The following is a 21903-nucleotide window of genomic DNA, read 5'->3' as shown; positions in this document are numbered from 1 at the left end:
TAACACATTTCAATGGAGTTAGAAACAAAGGTTCTGGAGAGATGATAGTGATTTCTGCACATAAAAAGTTGATAAATACTACATAATCACCTTCTCTTCCTGCCATTTATCTTTTGCATCCCTCCTCTATCCCATCTCCAGCTGTACATGTGACCCCTTGGTCCTCACTCAGCATGGTCCAAGCCCCCTCCTCTTCTTGCCAGGAGGATGGCCTTCAGCCAAGGGAGATAAACCAAATTGCTTTGAATAAAACACTGCAATCTTTTGTTTGCCTCATCACAAGGTGTGCAAATAACCTTAAACCTTCTACAACCTTGCCATTAACCTCATTGAAGAACTTCTCACAGCAGAAGACATGAACATTTGATTTTCAAAAAAACTTGTACTGTAACTAGCCACCCTTGTCCCCACAAATCAAGCCCACTTTCCCCTAAAATCAAAATTCTTAGTTAAAAAATCCTTTCGGCATTTGCCTTCATCAAAATTGAGCTTTTTCATAGGTCATCACTAGACGAGCATCATTTCAAAATGTTTTGCTGTGCACCATCATAAACACCCTCCTTTTACTCTAAAACAAAGTTCTCTATTTTAATGTTAAGTTCTGCCAAATATGCTTGTACCTAGCAGTTTAAAATCTGTTCACCATTTACAACAACTGTTGCATTAAGCATTAAATTATCAATTTTTCAGACAATTCAAGAGATGCATCCCTCCCAACATGAGGATTTGAGACACATTTTATAATAAATCCAAACCCCAAGAATTAATTAACAGAGGTATAATAGATTTAGATGTAACAGACTATTCACATGGTAACAATTATAAATGAAGTTTCCCAAAAATAAGTGTTTTCTATGGTATTTTCTGAGCAACATAAATAAAAACATGGAGAAAACATGTAAGAAAATCCCAATTACTTTCTCACACAATGTACTGTATATAATTATATTTAAACATTTCAAACAAGAGGAAAAGAACAAGAAAAAAACATCTCCACTGCCAACCAGCACACAGATAATTCAAACCATAAACACTGCGACTCATGTACACAGTGGTGCATTTTTCCTTAGCGAGACCTTTCCTGCAATTCTCAACTATTCATGTGTTACTAATATCACTGCAACAAAACAACCGCAAGGGTCTCTAAGGAAACAAGAATGGAGTGTGTACCAGCAGAGACAGAGGTACCCAGAGCTGAGCCCTGGAACGCCAATCTTGGAAACAGACGGATGAGGCAGCAAGTCTGCCTACAGTACGTATATATTCAAACATTCCAAAATGAGAGAAACAAAACGCATCAAAAAAATCCCCACTGCCAAAAACACAGCAGTGGGATAATTAGAACCATAAAACTAAAGACTTGCATGTACAGCAGCTCATATTTTTCACACAGTGAAGACCAATACAACAGGATGGAATACTGTAACAATCTGTTCTGAAATGAAGAAAAGTGGAGTCGCTCCATTACGACTTCCATGTGTCTTTAGAGTAAAGCACACACAGAGGCACACCCTTCCCATTGTGCACAGTAAACAAAACGAACACACTCTTTGCCTGTGACTGTCTCTCAAGAGGTTCCTGCTTCACAGTGAGGGATGGCAGTATTGAAACCCTGCACTGCAGCCCCAGGGACTGGCCTTACACAGCTCCAGAGCTGAAGGACAGGGGGCCGACACAGGAGGTTCCACAGGCAAACGAGGGAACACTTCTCACGATTGAAAGTCCAAAAAGAAAAAGACGGAGAGCGCCGAGCCTCAGGTGCACTTGGTTCTGCTCTTCTGCCATGGCTGTGGCACAAGCACGCTGGGGTCAAGGTTCAGTCAGACTGCAAAACTTCATTTGTTGTCAGCAGGGGGCGCCGTGGGAATCCCCGACACACTGGAGAGAGGAAGAGAAGTGTTTTGAAGGTAAACTGTCTGCTGCCTGGATGTGATGGGTATAAAAGAGGCACAAAGTAAAAAAATATATTTTATATAATTTGCCCAAAAATATAATTTGACAGAGGCAAGGACAAGGAAAATCCTGCTCATCATGAATGCAGTTGTTCAGCTATAAAATCACACCACTGAATGATCCAGCACAAATATTTCAACTGCTTCTGAATGTAAAAACATTATACATATAAACAAGAAACTATCAATGTTATAAAATATTATCTAACTCACAATTCATGAGATTTTGGCTATAACTGCATTATTGTAGAATTATCCCAGCATTCTAGACAGAGTGCAAAACAACTCATGAAGTACAATAAGAAATAATAATAACGGAGCTAAGTTATTAATGGGAACTCACAGGATTCCATGGAGCTCTGGGGCTCCATTTGTAATTTTAATTTAGAAAAAAACTCAGTATAAATCCCATATGTGTTGGCTTTTTACGTCTTCATACTAATAGTGATTAATGTTCAATCCAGTAGCTATATAAATAATATTGAACTGATTTTATGGTGTTTCAATGAAAAAAAATCGATCTGGCAACTAGCAATTATTTCATAAATACATACAGATGGACGTACATGTACAATTCATGAGTAAAATAAATGAGTGCTGAATAAAAAATTATGTCTGAAATTATTATATGTTTTAGCCTTGTGTGGACTATATGTCCAAAAATACCACTTATCGCCATTTTTAATTTTTTAATGTTTTTTTTTAGTTAGCCTTGGCTATCTAGTAACACAGTAGATGTTAAACAGATTTAACACAACTGTATTGCAGCATTACACACAGTGTAATCACAAATTATGTCTGATCACAGACAATGATGAGAGGGCCTACAGGGAGGAGGTCAATCTCCTTACAATGACAACAACCTCACCCTCAACATCAGCAAAACCAAAGAGCTGATCGTTGATTTCAGGAAACTGCAAACCGGACATGCCCCTATCCACATCAACGGGACTGAAGTGGAAAGGGTCAGTAACTTTAAATTCCTTGGCGTCCATATCACCAAGGACCTCACATGGTCTCTCAACGCCACCTGTCTGATCAAGAAAGCGCAACAGGCTAAGATATGTCCCCAGATCCTCACTAACTTTTACAGATGCAGTACAGAAAGCACATTGACAGGCTGCATCACAGTGTGGTATGGCAACTGCATTGCTGCTGACTGCAAAGCCCTACAGCAGGTGGTGAAAACTGCCCAGTCCATCACTGGGGTTGCCCTCCCATCTATACAGGACATTTATGACCGACGGTGCTTGAGGAAAGCTCTAAGCATCATCAAAGACCCCACACACCCCAGCTACAGACTTTATGATCTGCTACCATCAGGAAAACGGTACCGGAGCATTCGGGCCCGGACTACCAGACTCAGTTTTTACCCCCACACTATCAAACTATTAAATCCCAGCCTCTCTCACTCTCACCTATGATCTGAACCTCACAGTGCCTTCTTTCTTTCTTACCAAAAACCCAAACACACGATGAAAATCTACCTCTACCATACATGTCAAAAGCTCACTCCCCATCATTTCTATCCCTTTATTTCATTCTGTTGATACATGTTTTTGCACATAACCTGTTACCTTTTTGCTGTTTTGCACATCGGCTGTTGTTGTTTCTCGCACATCGTCTGTTGTCTCTGTCTTTCTTTGTTATACAATTGTATTGTTTTTGTTTTTTTCTTTGTACTACTTATGTCCGAGAGCTAGCTAAATAGCATTTCGTTATACCATATACCTGTATATGAGTATAATGACGAACTTGAACAAATATGGCACAGTTGATATACAAAGTCCACACACCCTCATTGAAATTGCAGGTTTTTGTGATGTAAAGCCAGAAATAAAAATAAATCATGTCAGACATTTTTCCATCTTTAATGTGACCTTGCAACCAACAAAATTAAAGAGAAAAAACAAGTAGATAATCAGGAAAAATAATTGAAATTAAAAAACCTACAAGACCCTGGTTGCATAAGTGTGCACCCCCCCCCACCAACTAATACTTTGTGGGAGCACCCTTTGCATTTATTACAGAAGTAAGTCTTTGTGTACAAGAATTACAGCGGCATGGATACGTACAGAGCACAATTTTTCCCTGGGGAAAAAAAAACCAGAACAAATACCTTTGGTCTTTGGTTTCAGATTGATTCATCTTCAATGATATCATCCCCACTCCCGGAAATGGAGGCGATTTCTGAAAGACACAAGACTCGGTAAGACCAATCTCTTCCTTCACCTGGCCTGTGAAAGGGCCCCACACACTAGGCATGGGGGGGACTGGAGAACATCTTCAGAAAATAATCATGGTTGCTCCAGTGTGCTGCTTTCCTATGGAATTCAGAGGAACAAGAATCTGTGCTCAGGTGTGCAGGGGACCCTAAAGGGAAATCACACGACACAATGAGAAGGAGCACCCCAGGTATTCTACACAGCCCAACCTCAGTGCACCTTTTACCAGTGTCTCTTACATGCACCCTGTCTATAATAAAACTTATCTTAATACTGAATCCAAACCTCCACACAGGCTAGCTCCAGGCACTACAGAAAAAGTAGGTTCTATTTGGTAGCATGGCTAGCAAAATGGCACCCACTGTACTTTTATCACCAATCTGGGACTGACCGAACTCTCAGAATCAATATTTCTCATACAAATTTTAAACAAACTTCCAGACCATCTAACTGGAAAAAAGAACCTTCCTGTTTCAGTTCTAACTGCACTTTCCTGTAAGTCCTCTTGACCTGATGATCCTCTGAATTGCAATTTGATTTATTGGTAAAGGCTACTGTATATTAAAGAAACAGACTATAAAACATTTGTAGACAGACTGTCAACAACTATTTAAACAGATTCAGGATTAGTTTAAGGAACTTGTCACGTTAACTGAAGCACAGTTCACCTGTGCTAGAAATGGGAACACTTCAACAGTATACATTTCTGCAGGTAAACATATCACATCCTATGAGATAAAGCATATTTCACAGAACAGGCTATACGATGATGAGTAGAAACCAGTTTGGTCAACACTGATAGTCAAGAATATCAAACTGATGAAAAATACTTGCTCTGGCACCAAGAACAGAGTAAGGCAGACGTGCTCCTCCTTCCTGTCACCCAATCATTCAAGCTAGTCATTATCTGATACACTAAGATCTCCACAATACCTCACAGGAGATTTAGCAACAATTAAAGGAGCAGCACACAGCTACTGACAACAATGAGCACCCTGGCCAACTCCAACCCTATCCCTGGCAGAGCTCAGCCAATTGGGACACTTGGGAGAGCACAGTAACTCATCACATCTGGATTGCACAACTTGACTTTGTTCATTGAGCCATAGAGAAGCCTCCTAATTACCAAGTATTACGGATACTTAAGCAAGCTCTCCCCACATGAATTAGTATGAGCAATTACTGGTATAGATAGCTGGGAATAATTAGGCAGAGTAGCAACGTTCATCTAGTCGAGAGTGCTCAGGGTTGTGAAAAAAAATAATTAATGAGCACTAAGGCTACTATGGCATTATAAGGCTACCATACTTCAAACAGCCTTATAAACTTCACTTGTACTCCCCTGATTGTGTACACAAATTTAACTATGTTAACACTGTATATTAAAAAATGAGAAATAATGCTTACAGATGCATTACAGATGTTGTACAAATGCTCAAAGCGGTACAGCACTTCCCTTAACTTCCACTATTTAATTCATTCACCCATTTTGTTAGTGGGGGAACCAGAGCCTATACCCTCAAGCAACGGGCGCATGGACAGGACACCAGTCCAGAGGCCACACACACACACAGACATGCACACCCTCACACCAGGGCCAATTTTCACAGAAGCTAATTAACCTATCTGCAGGTCTGTAGACTCTGAGGAAATCTGAGCGCCTGGAGGATCTGCACACAAACTTGGGGAGAATCACAAACTCTATGCAGATAGCAGCCTGGGAATTGAATTCAGGATTTCAGCACTGCCAGGCAGCAATGTCAACCACTATGCCACCATGAGTAATCCATGATCTTAATTTATGGCAAATTACAGTGCATTCATTACTAAATTTTCATGTTAATGAAGTAGAGAATAGCATACAGTAGTAACCTGCTAGACAAAGTACAGAACAGTAAAAGAGTTTTAAAACCGAAAAGTCCATCAAATGCAAATACATTAAATCCTTCCATAACAATGGTTCTCATTGCAGTTTTTCAGCACATAGACGTTTGCACACTTTTATTAAACAATTGGTGATTAGAGGTACAAATATTTGCTCTAGACAACTGATGATCCTGAATCAAAGGTGAAGGTGGCAAAAAAGGTATCTGGATAATGAAGAGAGACAGGCTACCAGTCCTCTGTGTAACACCCAATGTGTGCTCACACGTGACTTACACTAGGACCCAGTGTTTACCTGAGGCACCCACATCGACTCCATGGAATGAAAATGCTACATCAAGGGCAATCTGGGCCTCCATCTCCTGGAGGAGGACCTCAGAAGGCTGGGCTTTAATCTCAAAAGGAAGCTCAACTGGTCCACAATCCAAACCTTCACCAAATTCACAAGCAGCTTCAGGATTGTCAAGCGCAAGTTCTTCACAACCTGCCCTTAAATCAGGAAAGCTTGATCTAAACTCCACTGCCTCCTCGAAATCACCTCCTCCTGTACTCCTGAGATCTTCCTCTTCAATGTCCCTGTTGATATCTTCAGCTGCTACAGGTATATCTCTCTTGACATGTCCTGAAATGTCAAAATCACCTTCCTCACTGTCTGTAGGGTCATATACATCCAGTCTTTGATAAACTCCAGAATTAAGATTTAGCACAGTACTTAGCTTAGAAGACAGATCATTCCTTAAGTAAGTGTCACAAGAGGAAGGACCAGGGACTTTTGCCATCAGTTCTGGTACATTACATTCCTCATTCATATGAAAGGCAGCAGATGACTTCTCAACATCACTTTTCTCCATTTTTTTCCCACAGTCAATGTCCGTCAGATTTAAAGCAGATATGACCCCCTCGTTATCCTTCACTTCTTCACGTGAATCCTGATGACATGCTCTGAAGGCAGTCTGTTCTTCAGTGCAAGACACCCCCTTGCTTGATAAATGATCTTTCTCTTCAATTTCGACCTTGGCAACCTCCAAACTTTCATTACAAAGGGCTTTTGCAATTTCCAAACTTACAGAAATATCCCCTGTACCATTCAGATTTGGATCCCTTAATCCTTTACCATCACCTTTTGGAATGGTGAAAGTCTTAACAGGAAAACAAGAGAGGACCTGTTCACCAGCAATGGCCTTCTCCTCAATTTGCACTTCTATTCCAGAATACTTTGGTTCAACTACCTTCTCAATGGCAAAGCAGAAAGAAGAATTAGTTTCCATACAGCCGGAAAAAGCCCCTTCTGGATGAGAAACCTCTTGTTTTTCTAGGATGATGTGGCTGAGACCTGAGACGGTAGCTTTCGGCAAGGGTGATACTGTAACCTTTTGCTCGAGAAATAGGAAGGAGCCCAAGATCTCCTGGTTTTCTCCTTCTGCTCTTCTCGGGATTTCAACATCATCTACGTCACCCTCTTTTACCAGACTCTCCACAAGGTAACTGCCTGGGCTCAAGCCACTGGAAGAGTGGGTGCTGGTCACACTCTGCTCCGAGTCCCCCAGAGAGGCCGAGGTCTCACTGGAGGAGAGGGAGGAATCCTCAGAAGCCGACATGAAGAAGGGACATCCTCGGGGGGAGTACAAGCTGCTGTCAGGGCCTAGGGAGGTACTAGCTGAAGTGTCCAAGTCAGATACCGTACTGACACTGCTGTGTTCAAAGACTTCATCAGACAGAACGACGGAATGCAGAATGGAGGTCACAGTCTCCACAGCGGAGGAGGGGGACATTGGCACGTTGGACTGTTGATCTGGAAGGTCGAAGGTTTTGTATGTTTCAGAAGGAGAGTCTTTGACTTCAAGAGTGTTGGAAGTCAGGGGAAGTGGATGCCTTGGCTTCCTGTTCTTTAGCAGAGCAGGGGACTGAGGAGTGGCTGGCTGCCTTTTTAACAGGCCTGGACTGGTCCCAGGATGCACAGGACTAGGGGAAAGGAATTCCCTCGACTTGCTAATGCCCTCACGGGAAGGCGTGGATTCCAGCCGTCCAATGAAAGAGCTCAGGAGGATGGGAGAGGTGATCTCCACATCGCTGCGCATGGCCTCCGGCTGGACGATCGGACTGGAGGAAAACCCATTCGTCTTCATACTTAGAGTCTGTGTGGCCCAGTGTTGACCTGGAGCAGCTTAACAGAAGAGTTTTGTAAAGAAACACAAGCACCTTCACACTGGAATTGTTTGACAAATACAGAACACCAACAAAAGACAAATATACAGTATTGCCATGAATTCGGAACTGAATTCAGAAGTCTAAAGCACTACTTAGTGCAGAAAGGTAGCAGAAAGCAAATTAAAACAAAGTGCTTTAAGAGTCTAAGTGTGTATGTGAAAATGGGTTTTGTTTAAATCCAAAGTGATTTTGCATTAGTCTTCAAATTGTGTGCAAACTTAAAATGTTTATTATTTTTAACAAGAAGATATTAGAAAATGAAAGTCAACGATATTTGTATCAGAATTTTAAATTCCAATAAATCTCACGGGACATAAGTAACACAGTTTAGCATATCTAAGTTATTTCTAAGAAATACCAAAATGTGAGACTCTATACCCTATTCAACTGATAAACTACGCCTGGCATGCAGCACTAGCATTCAGAAACTAATTTAATGTTGCATCAAAAAGCAGCACCACCTTTTCATGTGATAAAAGTGACGGTGAGGAAGGGGACTGTACCTGACAGACTGAGACAGGACAAGCTCAACTCAGAGGCAGCTCCTGTCACATCGTCCTACAGCAAACAAAAACATCAAGTTTAAAAAGGCACTGGTGTATTAAACATGTAGGTCAAGGGACAGTGTTGGAACAAACTAACCATCTCCTTCCTTCCTTCTTGTTATCTGATTACCTACAGTGATCATGTTTCTAAAGCCTGAAGAAAACTTAAATGCAATTCATACTGTAGCTAAAAACATATGCTAAAGGAAGAGAAGAAGCTCTGCGCACAGTTGCATAACCAAACTCTAGTGCCAAGGTAATGTGCTCACATTTATTTGGTGCAGAGTGAGAACTAAAAAAAAAAGTTTAGAGGAAGAAACAAGTAACTAAGACCACTCTGAGGGTATAGACAGTTATGCAGCTATAAATGTAACATACAGCTGAGCACGGGATTTGAAAAAAAGAAAAACTCAGCTTCTGCAATGTGTGGTTATTAAGGATAAGGATGCAAAGGTGATGGTTTAATACCATGTAATTTGTATTGCTTGGTTATACATTACAATTTCCAAAAAAACACCCTCCATGCCCAAAACTAACAGCTTTTTTGCCATTTTCTGCTCGGCCTGACTCACCAGCACCTTCTGCAGAGACATGTTCTCCCCCTTCTCCAGGGGGACCCCCTCCTCACTGGCCCCCATGTCCCGGCAGCGCACGGCATGACCCAGCCGGATCAGCTCCTCACCCAGGTCCAGCGCCTGCGAAGGAAGGAGAGGGGGAGCGCTGAGAAGTACACGGGTCGCACCCGAGCTTGAAGGAACATTACTCGAAGCAGGGTTGAAGAGGCACAGCAGGGACCAGTTATCACACATGGAGCCAGGGCTGCTCAGCCACTGGGAGGCAGAGAGTACCACAACCTGGACCCATCACCTTTCTTATATGGTTTAATAATGAGAATGGAAATGCTAGATCTGAGAGATATAAATATGTATAAGGAGGTAACAGAACCTATTACAAGGCATTTGCACGCCTTTTATCTCCTCAAATGAACCCAAAGTACAACACGGGCAGTAGAATACACAAAAAAGGGCACAGAAAATGTAGTCAAAAGTTTAAGTCCGGAAAAGGCCCTGACCTTTCCGTTACTGTAGTCATACAGCTGGACTTTGGGCCAGGTGGACGTTCCCGTCATGGAATAGCTGCACAGTTTGGCCAGGAGAGGTTTCCACTGTGCGCAGTAGGTCAGGCGGTCAAACTCCTCCAGCGCTTCCTCTGTCCACGTCTCCCCTGAAACCAACAAGGTGTCATCAGCATTTGTTTTCAAGTACAATACACTTTCAAACCTCTTGTGGCATCAGCTCAGCCCAGTGCTTGGGCTGTGGCTGCAAGCTTACCTGCTGGGCACACCCCTGCAAGACTGCACTCTATGGCTTGAAAAGGCAGGCTCAGGAAATCACTCCTGAAAAAGGATGGAGAAACTCTGAAGCGTCTTTAGAACAAAACTCAACATGTGAGCTACATTGAGGTACTAATATAGAAATTTCATTTTGGAAATTTAAAATCCCCAAAAGTGACATCAAGAGTAATTTTCTGAAGCACCTTCCGTAGTGTCAATGAATAATCTCAAAGCACTTTTGATTAGACTTTAAAAATTTGACTTTAAAATAGCAGATTCCCTGATTATTGTGGGATCAGCATTCCATATCTTGGGAACATAGGCATGGACATATCTGGATCTTTTCCAAAGGCAGGTATTTGTGAAGGGATTATAAATTTTTCAGTGTCTGATTCTGTAAACCGTCTTATTTTAATGCAAAGAAGGCATGCAAATGGTTTCTGAATGCGTTACTTCCGAGAGGCCCTGGGTTAGACAAATTAAAAGCACCCTGTAACATGCTCAGTGTTTCTCTCCCCCCTGTCCCATGGACCAGCACTACTCCCTGGGGTGAGGCTGCTCCTTCAGTCACATACCAGGACTCAGATTATGTTCCAGAGTAAACTGAGCTTTAATATACAATAAAACCAGACCACTCTAACAAATTTAAATGTATACACAGATCTACACTAGAAGACCAAGATCCAATGGTAATGTAAACAGGATGCAATCATATATTCTTGTTTTTTTGTCACGTGAACCAGAAACAAGCACACTGTTTTCCCTCCAACAAAAATGATTTCATACTTCCCTAACTCTTTGGCATATATTTTAGCTAATACTAATCGTAACTTATAGAAGTGCTGAAGTGCTGACTCATCACATAGCAGTCTGACTTATGGGTCCTACAAACTGTAGACTTTTTATTCACATTAAATCTGCAGTGGCAGGCAACGATTTAAACTCAATTCTCAGACAATTCTTGTCAGCTGGTACAAAATCCTGTTCACACTTCAACTCTTCCCTGGGTCCGATGCTGCAGTGTCGGCCTAGCTCCTCACCTGAGGTTCCGGAGCCAGTCAGGAGAGATCTCCCCATTGTCCCCATAGTCCACGTAGTACACATCCACCAGCCCATTCCCCAGGAAGCCCAGGACTCTCGCTCTGTGCCAAGTCCCATGTTGTCTGTATGGGGCAGCCACAATGTCACCCACCACCACGCTCCGGATCTTCTCCTAAGGGCTCAAACAAACAGCAGCTCAGCCTCGAGGCATTGTGGGAACCCTGCACAGCTTCCACTGCAGCCTTTCAAAACCTGAAGACCAAGAAACACAGCCGCACCATTTCCACAGAAATGGTTTGACTCCATTTCCCCCAGGATGGGGAGAGAGACATACAGTATAGGTGAAGAACGGTGGTCAGATTTTGCTTTGACCAATTAGGTGTCTGCAGAGAAAAGGAAATAATTTACTTGGCAAGAGAGAAATTAAATTTCCTTTGAATTACTAAAATGGTACAAATGATCCATAAAAGGTTACTGAAAAATGTATTTTTCCTTGACTCTATAATTTTCATGAATGCAAAAGTTAATCAAGTAAAGTTTAGGAATATCAGCTGAATACACTAACTCTGCCACAGTCAAACATCTTAAATTCCTTGATAAAAAAAACACTTCACATGGCTCAATTAAAGATTAAGCTTACTGAAAATGTTATGTATTTATGCTGCATTAACAGGAAGAATAAAAGTTGTCGAAGCATCATTATTGACATGAATAAGCACAGCAATATCCTTCATTAGCTTTATGTATTCACTTCTCACAATCTCTGAACAGGTGTCAGACCGGTCATTTCAGTGATACACGCAGAGACCCAGCTGAATGGAGTTCTGGAGGTCCCTGATCTACCAAGAATACTAGGGGTGCCCATACTCTGGATGCTCAGGACCGTAGGGCAGCACTTACATCCTGAGTTCCATTATTGTAGTAGTGGCTCATCTCGCTGGTCAGCTGGTCCAGGTGCAGCGAGCGCACTCCCAGGATCTGGATCCAGAAGTGCTGGGGATTCTCGTTGGCCGACACGTACACCTCCAGGTGCTCATCCGGCTGGAAGCTCAGGTCTGGACTGGGAACTGCCAGGGAGGGAGCAGAGAACTACTGACTTTCTTGCGGACATGACAGCATCGATCAACACAGAATTCTAGGATTCAAAATAAAGCCCGTTTGTTCTCAGCTATCAGGATTTGACGTCCATGATATGGACACTTGTTACAGAAAAAAGCTTCAGCAAATGTGATAAGTATTTTAATATAATACTCCAGTACGCCTTTCCCCTTTTAACTAGGCTGTTGCTTTTAGTTGCTTAAATAAGATGCTTTTAAAGAACATTCTTCAACAATGTAACTATGGTAATTTTAAATTGAAGTTGGTTTTGCTATTTGACTCTCGCCCCCAAAAATTACATAAAAGGCTGATCTTCTCTCCGCCAAGATGAATGAATTCTTTATTACTATTCCCTTCCCATGCATGAACTGTAGAAAGCTGACTTTGAGGTAGGCGACTACTTGCTTTCAAATTTGGAGATCTGCTGGGGTGGCTCTTTCACCAGCTCGAGACCTGCGTTGGTGTTGGCCTGTTCTTTCTTGGCATCGGTCTGGCCCACTTGAGCAGCCGCCAGGGTCCCATTAGCCTGGGGAACCCCGACTCGATCACCGCCCTTATCCCCCTTGGAGGGCAGCCCTTGCCAGCTGCTACAGCCCTCCTCCTGCTGCTTCAGTCCCACCGGCTGCTTCCTGTGCTGCCGCTGGGCAGAGGCACTGGCAATTCTCTTGCGGATCACCTCATTCTCCAACACCTTCTCCATAATCAGCTCCTGGGAACACAGCGTGGTGCATGTTGTCTTGTGAATACCCCTGGGCTGAAAAAGCTTGCTGTCATGTTCACAAGACAATGCATCAGATTAATTACAATGATATTCCTCTTCACCCCAAGGAGAATGATGGTCCACTTGATGAAACAAATACTATGTCCTACCGTGACTGCAACACTTACCTATCGCACTAAATACACTCACTCCAGCAATCAATATTGTTCAACTCGTGCCCTGTAAAGGCTCCATGCAGGAGGTGGGCTCCGTTTGTCCAGACACTGCACGTCTGGGCCTGGATCACGTACCAAGCATTTACTTTGGGACTGTGGCACTCCAAACAGCAGTGCCCAATTGGCTCCGTGCTGGTGTTTGATTTGGAATTAGTCAATACAGATTGGCAGCTCCAGATTGGGCTCAAAAGATAAACTGATAAGATAAAACTTAAGAGTGCACACAATCCTGATTATACTTTTTATCATTTAGGAGATTTTCTAGCATATATTAGTGCGTGGTAATGTTAATGTGTCTGTGTCTCATGGAGAGTAAGCTGGGGTATGCGAAAAGATGAATTCTTAATGCAAGAAATTGTATAGGGCTAATAAAGTCATGTTATGTTAACTAATCAGTATCATAATAGTGAAGTAAAAGTGAAGTGTATTCAGTAAACAGCCTGACAGACTACAAACATGTCTTCTTCACTGTAACTCAGACTCCTCCAGTTCTGAGGTGCTATTTCCATGTGACTAGTGAAAGGGGATGGTGGATTCAAGAAAAAATGACAGCTCTGTCCTGAATTATATTCCCCCCAAAAGTTGTGGGGAATGTCTTGCTGCCCTCAGTTACATGACCAGCTGGGAAAACACCATTAGCCAGCTGTTAAAACCCATGGAGCTGAGGCCTCCAGCAGGGAGAAGAGAAGCAGAGGCAAGAGACAGAATCCTAGTTAAACAGTGGAGCTATGAGTCTGTGTGACATAAGTGCAATGATGCTAGTGAGTTACTGTAAATTTGGTTAGAAGCTCAAAGAAGGGCGTAGGGTTTTGTTTTTCTTTGTTTTGTTGTTCTGGTCTGCCCCCACTCAGTAAATAAAGACTGTGTACATTAAAGCTTAATGTGTGTGACTTTTCCTATGACCCAAAAAGATTCAAAAGATTACTTGCTTTGGCACCCCGGCCTAGAGAAGGGTTCCCACTTATTTTTATCAACAAAATTCCAAAACTTTTCCTAACTTATTTTCCTGCATAATTTACATCTCGCAGGTTCTGGGTCTTCCTCTTTTTGGAGCCATACCTTGTTTTTTCCAATCTGCTAATCGGAGGTCACTGAAAACACATTCACCTGGCATTTAGACACGGACGCTAGGCTAACTTACGGCTCACTATAAAACTCCCGCAAGAGGGTCTGACGCGACACTATAAGGTGTAATGTCAGCAACGGCAAAGCCGCAGCCTCTTTTTAAAAGTTTGCTAACTTCCGAACAAAATTACATGATATAGCCATGAAAATTTTGGGTCAATAAAAAAAATTCCATGAGTCTCCCCAAACTTACTGGATATTTTATCATTTTTCAAAACTTTTCCAGGTCTGGAAAAAATTTCCAGGATTTCAATGACCGTGGGAACCCTGCTCTAGGTGTGTCACTCCTGCGTAAACATGGTGTGTGTGAACTGCGCACTCCGGTGTCTCTGACCTTTGCCATCTCCACCTCCTTCCTGGTCCCGGTGATGATAATTGAGCCCTTCTCCCCCAGGCGACGCCCTCCCTTCTCTTTGGGGCAATTTATTCGGGCCCCTGAATTCCGGCACAGAGCTTTAATGGACTCCCCCCCACGTCCTGCGAAACAAGGAAATTAATTAAAAGTAGAAAATCAGAAAAAAACAGAAAACTGTATCTAAACACACGTGTTTTTATGGTCTTAATTATAATTGTGTTTAATACTTATGGGATTTGGCGTATTCGATTTCCCCATTTTAACCATAGTCCAGCACTTTAAGATTTTAATTGTAAACAGCCATCAAGCAAGAGAGCAATCAAAGAGACATCACCATACATAGTACAGGACAGGTAAACTCCACACTCAGAGAGTCACAAACACCTGCAGGTATTTTAGGGGTCTTCTAAGAATTGATGGTTGAAAGAAAAAGATTATTAGCGTAACATCTACAATGTATGACGTATGACAGTCTAAAGGAAGCAGTCTGTCCATTTGTAGCATAAAAGATACAGAACAGAAGGTTCTTGGCAAGCAATAAATATAGTAAGAATATACAGCTATGTCTGACCGATCTGCCCGATTACATTTCAAAATTATACAAACAGGTTGGAATAATTATCTGTGCCAGGGACTGCGTTGCAAAATTCAGAGACCTTGTAAAAAACAGACCACAGAAATGCCCAAATCTAAACATTTGCCATTTATGATCACGCGCACAAAGCTTGCACTGAGAGTCTATTTATGGTCAAGTGGGATTTGAAGTGTACAAATCAAGAGACGACTGGAGACGTGACGTAAAGACTTACAGCCCACAAATTTTGGCACACTCTCACTACTTTGTCAGGCCCGGAAAATTGTTTCACACATTTCAAGCATTTTCCTGACAATAGTCCAGGCAACCCACACATCATATACTGGATAGGATAATTATCAATTACACCAACTTCCGATAACACAGATGGGAAGGGAAGCAGTTTTACCGACTCTCTAGTTTTGTTTTACACACTTATCCACCCACCCATTTTCAAACCACTTCATTCAATTTAGTGTTGCAGGGGAGCTGGATCCTATACCAGTAAGCAAAAGGTGCAAGCCAGGATATAACCTGGATGGGATTCCAGTCCATCACATGGCACACACAGACACATACTGTACCTGTACATTCACAACAGGGCCAATTTTACCAGAAGCCAGTTAACTTACCACTGTATCTTTGGACTGTGTGAGGAAACAAATCAAGAAGATGGAACCCCAGGTCTATGAGACAGCAATGATAACCAATGCACCACTCAAAATTATTAGTTTTGAAAGCTGGAGATGGGATTTGAACCTGAATCCTGGATTCTTACAGGAATCCAAGACAGTGATTTAACCCATTGAGCTATTCTGGCTCTTTACACACTTATTTGAACTTTAAATATCAAATGGAATGGCCACTGAGGCATGTGATCAGGTCAATTGCTGCTTTCGACTCCGAAATCAGCATACAGACAGCTAAGAGTAACAGAACAGACACAGCTTATAGCACAGCATGTAAACTTATCAATTATCAATGAGAAAGCTAAGTATCACTCTGCCCCTTCTGTCCTACAGTCAATTCTGAGTGAGTGCTGCAAGCTCCAGAATTGAGGTCTGCAGCACACTGGACAGGTAAGCTTACAATGTATTTTACCTATGATTCGTCCAAAGGCAGTCTGAGGCACCTCAATGATGTCTGTGATAGCCTCGCAGTCAGTCACGAGCTGTGCGATGGCAACCCTGGCTCTGCACACCTGCTCAGCAGAGCCTGATATCAGGAAGGTCCTCTCAGCATTCCCTGCCATCTCCGTGTCCACCTCCACCTGAGCCCCCGACTCCTGGCACAGCTGGACACACAGAGCAGGACACTCAACACAACACAGCCCACGCACTGCCTACATGCACGACTGCAGCACGCTCCTCCTACTTCTTCTGGATGGCAGCACTTCAATGGCCAGACTCTAGGAGAGACCGCAGATAGCTTGCTTAGAACATTGAGGATAGCTGTACATGGCCCGTCAACTTACAGTACCTGGGGCCCTTTCAGTATCCACTTAACCTCTGAAATTGCAATGAATTCAGTATCTGAAGACTACTTAAATAACTGGGGAGAAAACACATCACTATTTCACCAAATCAGCATGCAAACTGGGTGCCACCCTGAGCTATAGACTCTGGTACAGTTGCACCCTCTTTTCTTCCTCCTGGCACCGACTGTACAATCCGTCCATTCACTCCACTCTCGGGTTGGAGAGCCTCATGCCAGTTGCTCCAGACGAAGACCCTAACCCTCTGTCACAGACGTCCTCGGGGTCTACCTACCTATCAAGTTTGAGGAACGTGCTGTGATGTTTAGTGTACCTGACTAATGGAGCTTTCAGATGCGACAATGCCTCTGAATCCCCAACTGCTCTCCTGAGTTACTAGTAAGCTGCAGTCATGAAGTCTTTTGCTGGCCAACCTACTGTAACTGCAGCCAAAAAAACACTTAAAAGACTGGGTTGAAGCCGAGATGCACTTATCGTACTGACACGCGGAAATGGTTTGCAGAAAAAAAGTACAGCCAGGGTACATTGCTAGTCCAAAATGGCAACAAACTCATCAGCTTTCTTTCATCTTCAAATCTTATTTAGCCTCCCTTTTGCCTTTTTACCTTTCAGTCTGAGAGCTCCTATTTTTAAAAATATTTTTCTTTATGTTGTTGTGGTGTAGTATGCTAGTACTAACTACCAAACAGGTTGGATGGGCCCAATGACCTCATCTTGTTTGTAATCTCTTTCTTATGTTGTTTTTCTTAGTCGCTTTAAAAAAAATTATTTAATAATCACATACTAAGCATTTAATGCATCACTTTTACATTCAATATAATCAATATTAAAGTTAATCCAACATTCAGCTGTGATAAATCTTAACCTACAATATTAAATTGTGTTTTGTACTTACCTGACTTGCTAAGAAATGTGCAATGCACTTAAGGACTTTAGGAATTGTGAACACATGCACAAGTGTTGTCAGTGTGCGAAATCAGATTTTCAGGGGTTTTGAAGAAGAACAATGCTCAGGCCCAAGTGCAACTCTACAGAACAGAGCTGTACTGTACCAGATTGAGGAAGCAGCTCTTGCGGCTGGCAATGGCTTTGTATGCCTCCACCGGAATGGTCACTGTGGCTCTGGTGCTTCCTTCTCCACTGCACTTCATTCCTGGAGAGCACAAACACAGCTCACAAACCAGCCCCCTGAGGAGAACAGCCTGCATGATGCATGCTGGTGCAGAGTGCATGCTCTTGAAAATCCCCATTGTTAGCCTGTGCATTCTGAGCCAGTCAAGGTGAAATCCACAGGTCAGTCAAGTTGTTCTGCTGGAAAAGAGCAAGTCCCTGCTGACTCATCCCAGCACAACCCTAGTGGAAACAACAGGATAAGTCCCAGCAACAGCCAACCAAGGCCACAATCAAGGCTTGAACTCAACCTGTGTTTACATCTCCAGGAATCGCAAGCTCTCCAATGGAGTACTTTCACAGAAGTAATGCATAGGAACTCAGTGATGAGATACACTGCTATTGCCTTTGAAATTAAATACATACCCCTTCTTTCACAGAAATACATCAGCTCACCTTCCCCAAATCCAAAGCCTGAGACCTAACCACCACACATCAAATACCCAAAGCCTGTACATAAGGGAGACACGCCATTGGGCAGACACAGAAAAACACCCAGAGGAGATACCATTCCAGACTATGGGATAACTATTTGTGTAGTTCGGGGCTCAGTTCTAAGGAACTTACAAGTCTTCCACTCCCTATATCAATGAAAAATAGTAAACATGTTGCAGGCTGCGTCACACAGAAGGGTTTTGTAGCTACACAAACGCTATCAGACACTACAAACAGAAATGCATTTCATTCGGATGTTAAACCTACAGTGCAATGTTTATGGAAGATCCCAGGAACCCACACAGTGTTTCGGGCAGGACAGTGCTTACCTTGGCTGTTCCTGTACCGCCGGTAGAGAAGGTAACCGATGGCAGCCCCAACGGGGAGCCCCAGGGCCAAAGTCAATTTCTTCCCCAGGGACTGGCCGTTCCAGGAGGCTTCGCCTGCCACCGCCATGGCCCTCACCACGCCAGGGAGACACCACCTGTAACAGCAGGAGCACCACGGTGCTTTACAGGGGAGCAAACAGCAAGAACTCCCACACAGGAAATGGCCCTCCGAAAAGTCCACTCAAACCTTTAAATGAGAAATATTAACAATCCTCTTCAGTTGTTTACTCAGCACACTCTAATCAACATGCAGCCAGTACATGAGCCGTTTTCAAACCTGAAATTCACCAACTGCAAAGCACACCTCAGGCCGTCCAGAAATAAAATAATATGAGCTTTACTCTGCTATGCCACCAGGAGCTTGGACTCATTGCCAGCGAGACAAAATGCATTTTTCAACACAAAATGAAGCCACTGGTGATTTGGCTAGTGGGAGCATGCAAGGCTGGCAACTGGAAAAGATCCTGCCTGGGCTACAGTGGGAAAACTCCTGGGATTTGGAAACCCAAGCTCCAGGCTGATTGTCATCACTCTGGACTTTCAGAATTTCAATACGATATCGACAATTGTTAGAGATTAGATAGAGGTGACTGTTAGATGGATACCTGCATCTGCTTACAAGATGCAACTGAACACTTTGAGGTCAATTCAAAGCTGAAATTTAATGAATACTTTGGCTGTAGGGCCTTAATTAGACAGGAATTAGCCTCTACTTGTTAGTACATGAATAACATGTAGGACAAAGCAACGTGCATAAAGTACACTGGAAATTAAGACTGCTTTGCAATCAGCTATTCACAATTTTCCGTGTTGAAAGGCACACAGTGCTCTCTTTGTGATGTAGTGCCACAAAGCCGTTCTTGCTGTGCTCATTAGGTTTTTACTATAATCACCAAACAATGGACAATCTTTATGATTGAGCAAGCATAGACGTCAACTGCAGAGCCTTCAGGAGACTTAAGCCTCAGAGTGGAAATGAACAGGCCATGGCGTCACACATACAATAATCCATTTAAATAATTTTTAAATGATGTATTACATAATCTATTTAGCCCTGCCAATGTCTTACAGTTCATTATATTTTCTCCACAGCTGACTATGCTGAGCATGTAAAACTGACTACCTACAAACCTGGTGGCTCAGAAGTTTCTCCACACTCACACTTATACAAAGCATCAGAAACGTATTTAAAACTGCATCAAATTCACAAAGTTATCAGGTACATAATTGCTTTCATTGTGTAGTGGCATTTTACTGAAAAGACAACCACATTTATTATGCTTATTTAGATTTGTCAACAGGGACTGATCAGCAGGGGGTCTACTGGGAAAATCACAGGCTATTAGCAATGCAGGACACTGTACACCTGTGACTCATGCTGGCCACTGGGATTCTGTACCATTTCTCTCGTACAGGCTGGACAAGCACATTCACTGGTCTCGGACCGTGGAAGAGCTTCATTGTCACACACACACACACACACACACACACACACACACACACACACACACACACACGTGTGTTGTCCTGCTGGGATGCTGTCACTTCAGGATGAGCTCACAGGAAGTGGCGTCATAAGACCTGAGTAATGTGGCTTTGTGCAGACAGGTTTCCATCAATCCCACCAAGTAGAGCTCTGTAGCCACACTCCTACCCAGATCGTCACACTGGCCTGTTGTACACAACAATTAGCATATTGTTCTGCACATCAGTACAACACTCACCGATATCCATCTGATTGTCGACAAAACCTTTATTAAACCAGACATGAGAACCTTAGTACCAGGCAGCCCATCTGAGATAGTGGCACAATTATATGAAGGTGTTGTTCTGTTGATAAATGGCACACCAAACTGGTTCCTTTCCACGTTTGTCTTTCTTCAGTCAAAACACCACAAATGCATCACCGTTAATCACGAACGATCAATCAAAATGACTCCCAAACATTTTAAACACTAACCAAACAATGTATTCAATAGATGAATAATGTGATTTGAGCGTTTCTTTTGATGCTACTAGAGCATTCTTCGTGACCTCGGTATTCGGTATTTAGAGGCACGCTTTATATTTTTGTATTATACGCTCTAAAAACAGCCAGGGAACTTCCCAACCCTTAAACTAAGAATATAAGATGCAGAGACCAGTGGCTTTGGAGCATTTGAATTCACTGTTGTTTAGACAATTCCATTCACCTGGTGTATGAACGCCGCTAAACAACTTCAAAGGGCAGTTAACCAATGGGCTACTATCGCCTTTAAAAACACCACAGAAATTACAGTTCTAAAATCTGAAAATCCTCACGGTCTTCCAACACTTCAGCTTTAAGGGAGAAGACTCCACAGTTGCACTTTTCAGCGGTGGCTGTTTTGAACTGCGGCAAGCACGAAAACCGCTCATCCACCCAACTGCAAAACAGCCGACATAAAAACTGCAACTTACAACCACTGCCGTTTCCTGTGAAGTCCTTCTTTGGCACACCTGACTTTTTAAGTGGCATTAACCAACTGCAAAGCTGGAGCATCAAAGTGAATAACCTTGCAAAGGCTTAGGACCTCAGAACCGCAGCGTCCGCTGATGTAACAGAAAGACAGTCACCTTGACAGTATTTTCTGCACCCTCCAATTGCCCCCCTCCTTTTCATAGCGATACACAGCAATTCAAAAAACAAATGAATTGACAGACACTAACCAGTATCAAAACCTCGCTTTGCAAACCTCTTTTGCTTTTCAGTAACCGCTGCAGCGCCTGTGCCGCGACTTCTATGGACCAGCACGCCTTCCATCAGACCTGTAGACAGAGCTGACCAATAATTTTCGAGCTCAGGAAAAAAGCGGCCAATCGTGTTCGAGGAGCCGTGAAGACTATATCGCCAATCACAGTGCGCGCCTGCCTTGACACCTTACCCAATCAGAAAGGGGCATGGGTGTACGGAAACCAATCACAGTGCAACACGAAAAAAATCCCAGTTATCCCTATCCAATGGTAAAAAGATTGGAATAGCAGCCTTTTCAATTCGGAGGATTTTTAGGTTGAATATACATAGAACAGCGGATTTACCTAATTTTAAATGTCTGGAATAATTTAATTTTTTAAAAATTAACATTTTTAAAATAAAAAAACTCAAAAGATATTGAGGTG

At 42.7% G+C, this 21903-nt stretch overlaps 1 protein-coding gene across 5 annotated transcripts; it reads right to left on the bottom strand.

Annotated features, from left to right (window-relative positions):
• Positions 1 to 763: 763 nt before the first annotated feature.
• Positions 764 to 21581, bottom strand: tdrkh (tudor and KH domain containing). 5 transcript variants are annotated; one of them, XM_088599492.1, is made up of 15 exons: positions 21454 to 21581; positions 18706 to 18860; positions 17824 to 17924; positions 16378 to 16570; positions 14682 to 14824; positions 12692 to 12995; positions 12089 to 12255; positions 11188 to 11360; positions 10146 to 10210; positions 9887 to 10038; positions 9387 to 9509; positions 8773 to 8827; positions 6357 to 8225; positions 4072 to 4142; positions 764 to 1878 (listed from the first exon to the last, which is right to left on the bottom strand). In XM_088599492.1, the coding sequence occupies exons 2-14, from the start codon at positions 18830 to 18832 to the stop codon at positions 4087 to 4089; spliced, it is 3528 nt and encodes a 1175-aa protein (XP_088455618.1). In that variant the 5' UTR covers positions 18833 to 18860; positions 21454 to 21581; the 3' UTR covers positions 764 to 1878; positions 4072 to 4086. The 5 variants fall into 5 exon arrangements, with proteins under 5 accessions (XP_088455618.1, XP_088455617.1, XP_088455619.1 ...); XM_088599491.1 differs by having other exon boundaries at positions 21480 to 21571; XM_088599493.1 differs by having other exon boundaries at positions 21361 to 21556.
• Positions 21582 to 21903: the final 322 nt, after the last annotated feature.

This window comes from Lepisosteus platostomus, chromosome 11 (assembly GCF_059453375.1).
Source record: "Lepisosteus platostomus isolate fLepPlt1 chromosome 11, fLepPlt1.hap1, whole genome shotgun sequence".
In the NCBI taxonomy this organism is placed as follows: domain Eukaryota; kingdom Metazoa; phylum Chordata; class Actinopteri; order Semionotiformes; family Lepisosteidae; genus Lepisosteus; species Lepisosteus platostomus.
The sequence above is the reverse complement of the archived record's forward strand: the minus strand, read 5'-3'. Positions and strand labels throughout refer to the sequence as shown.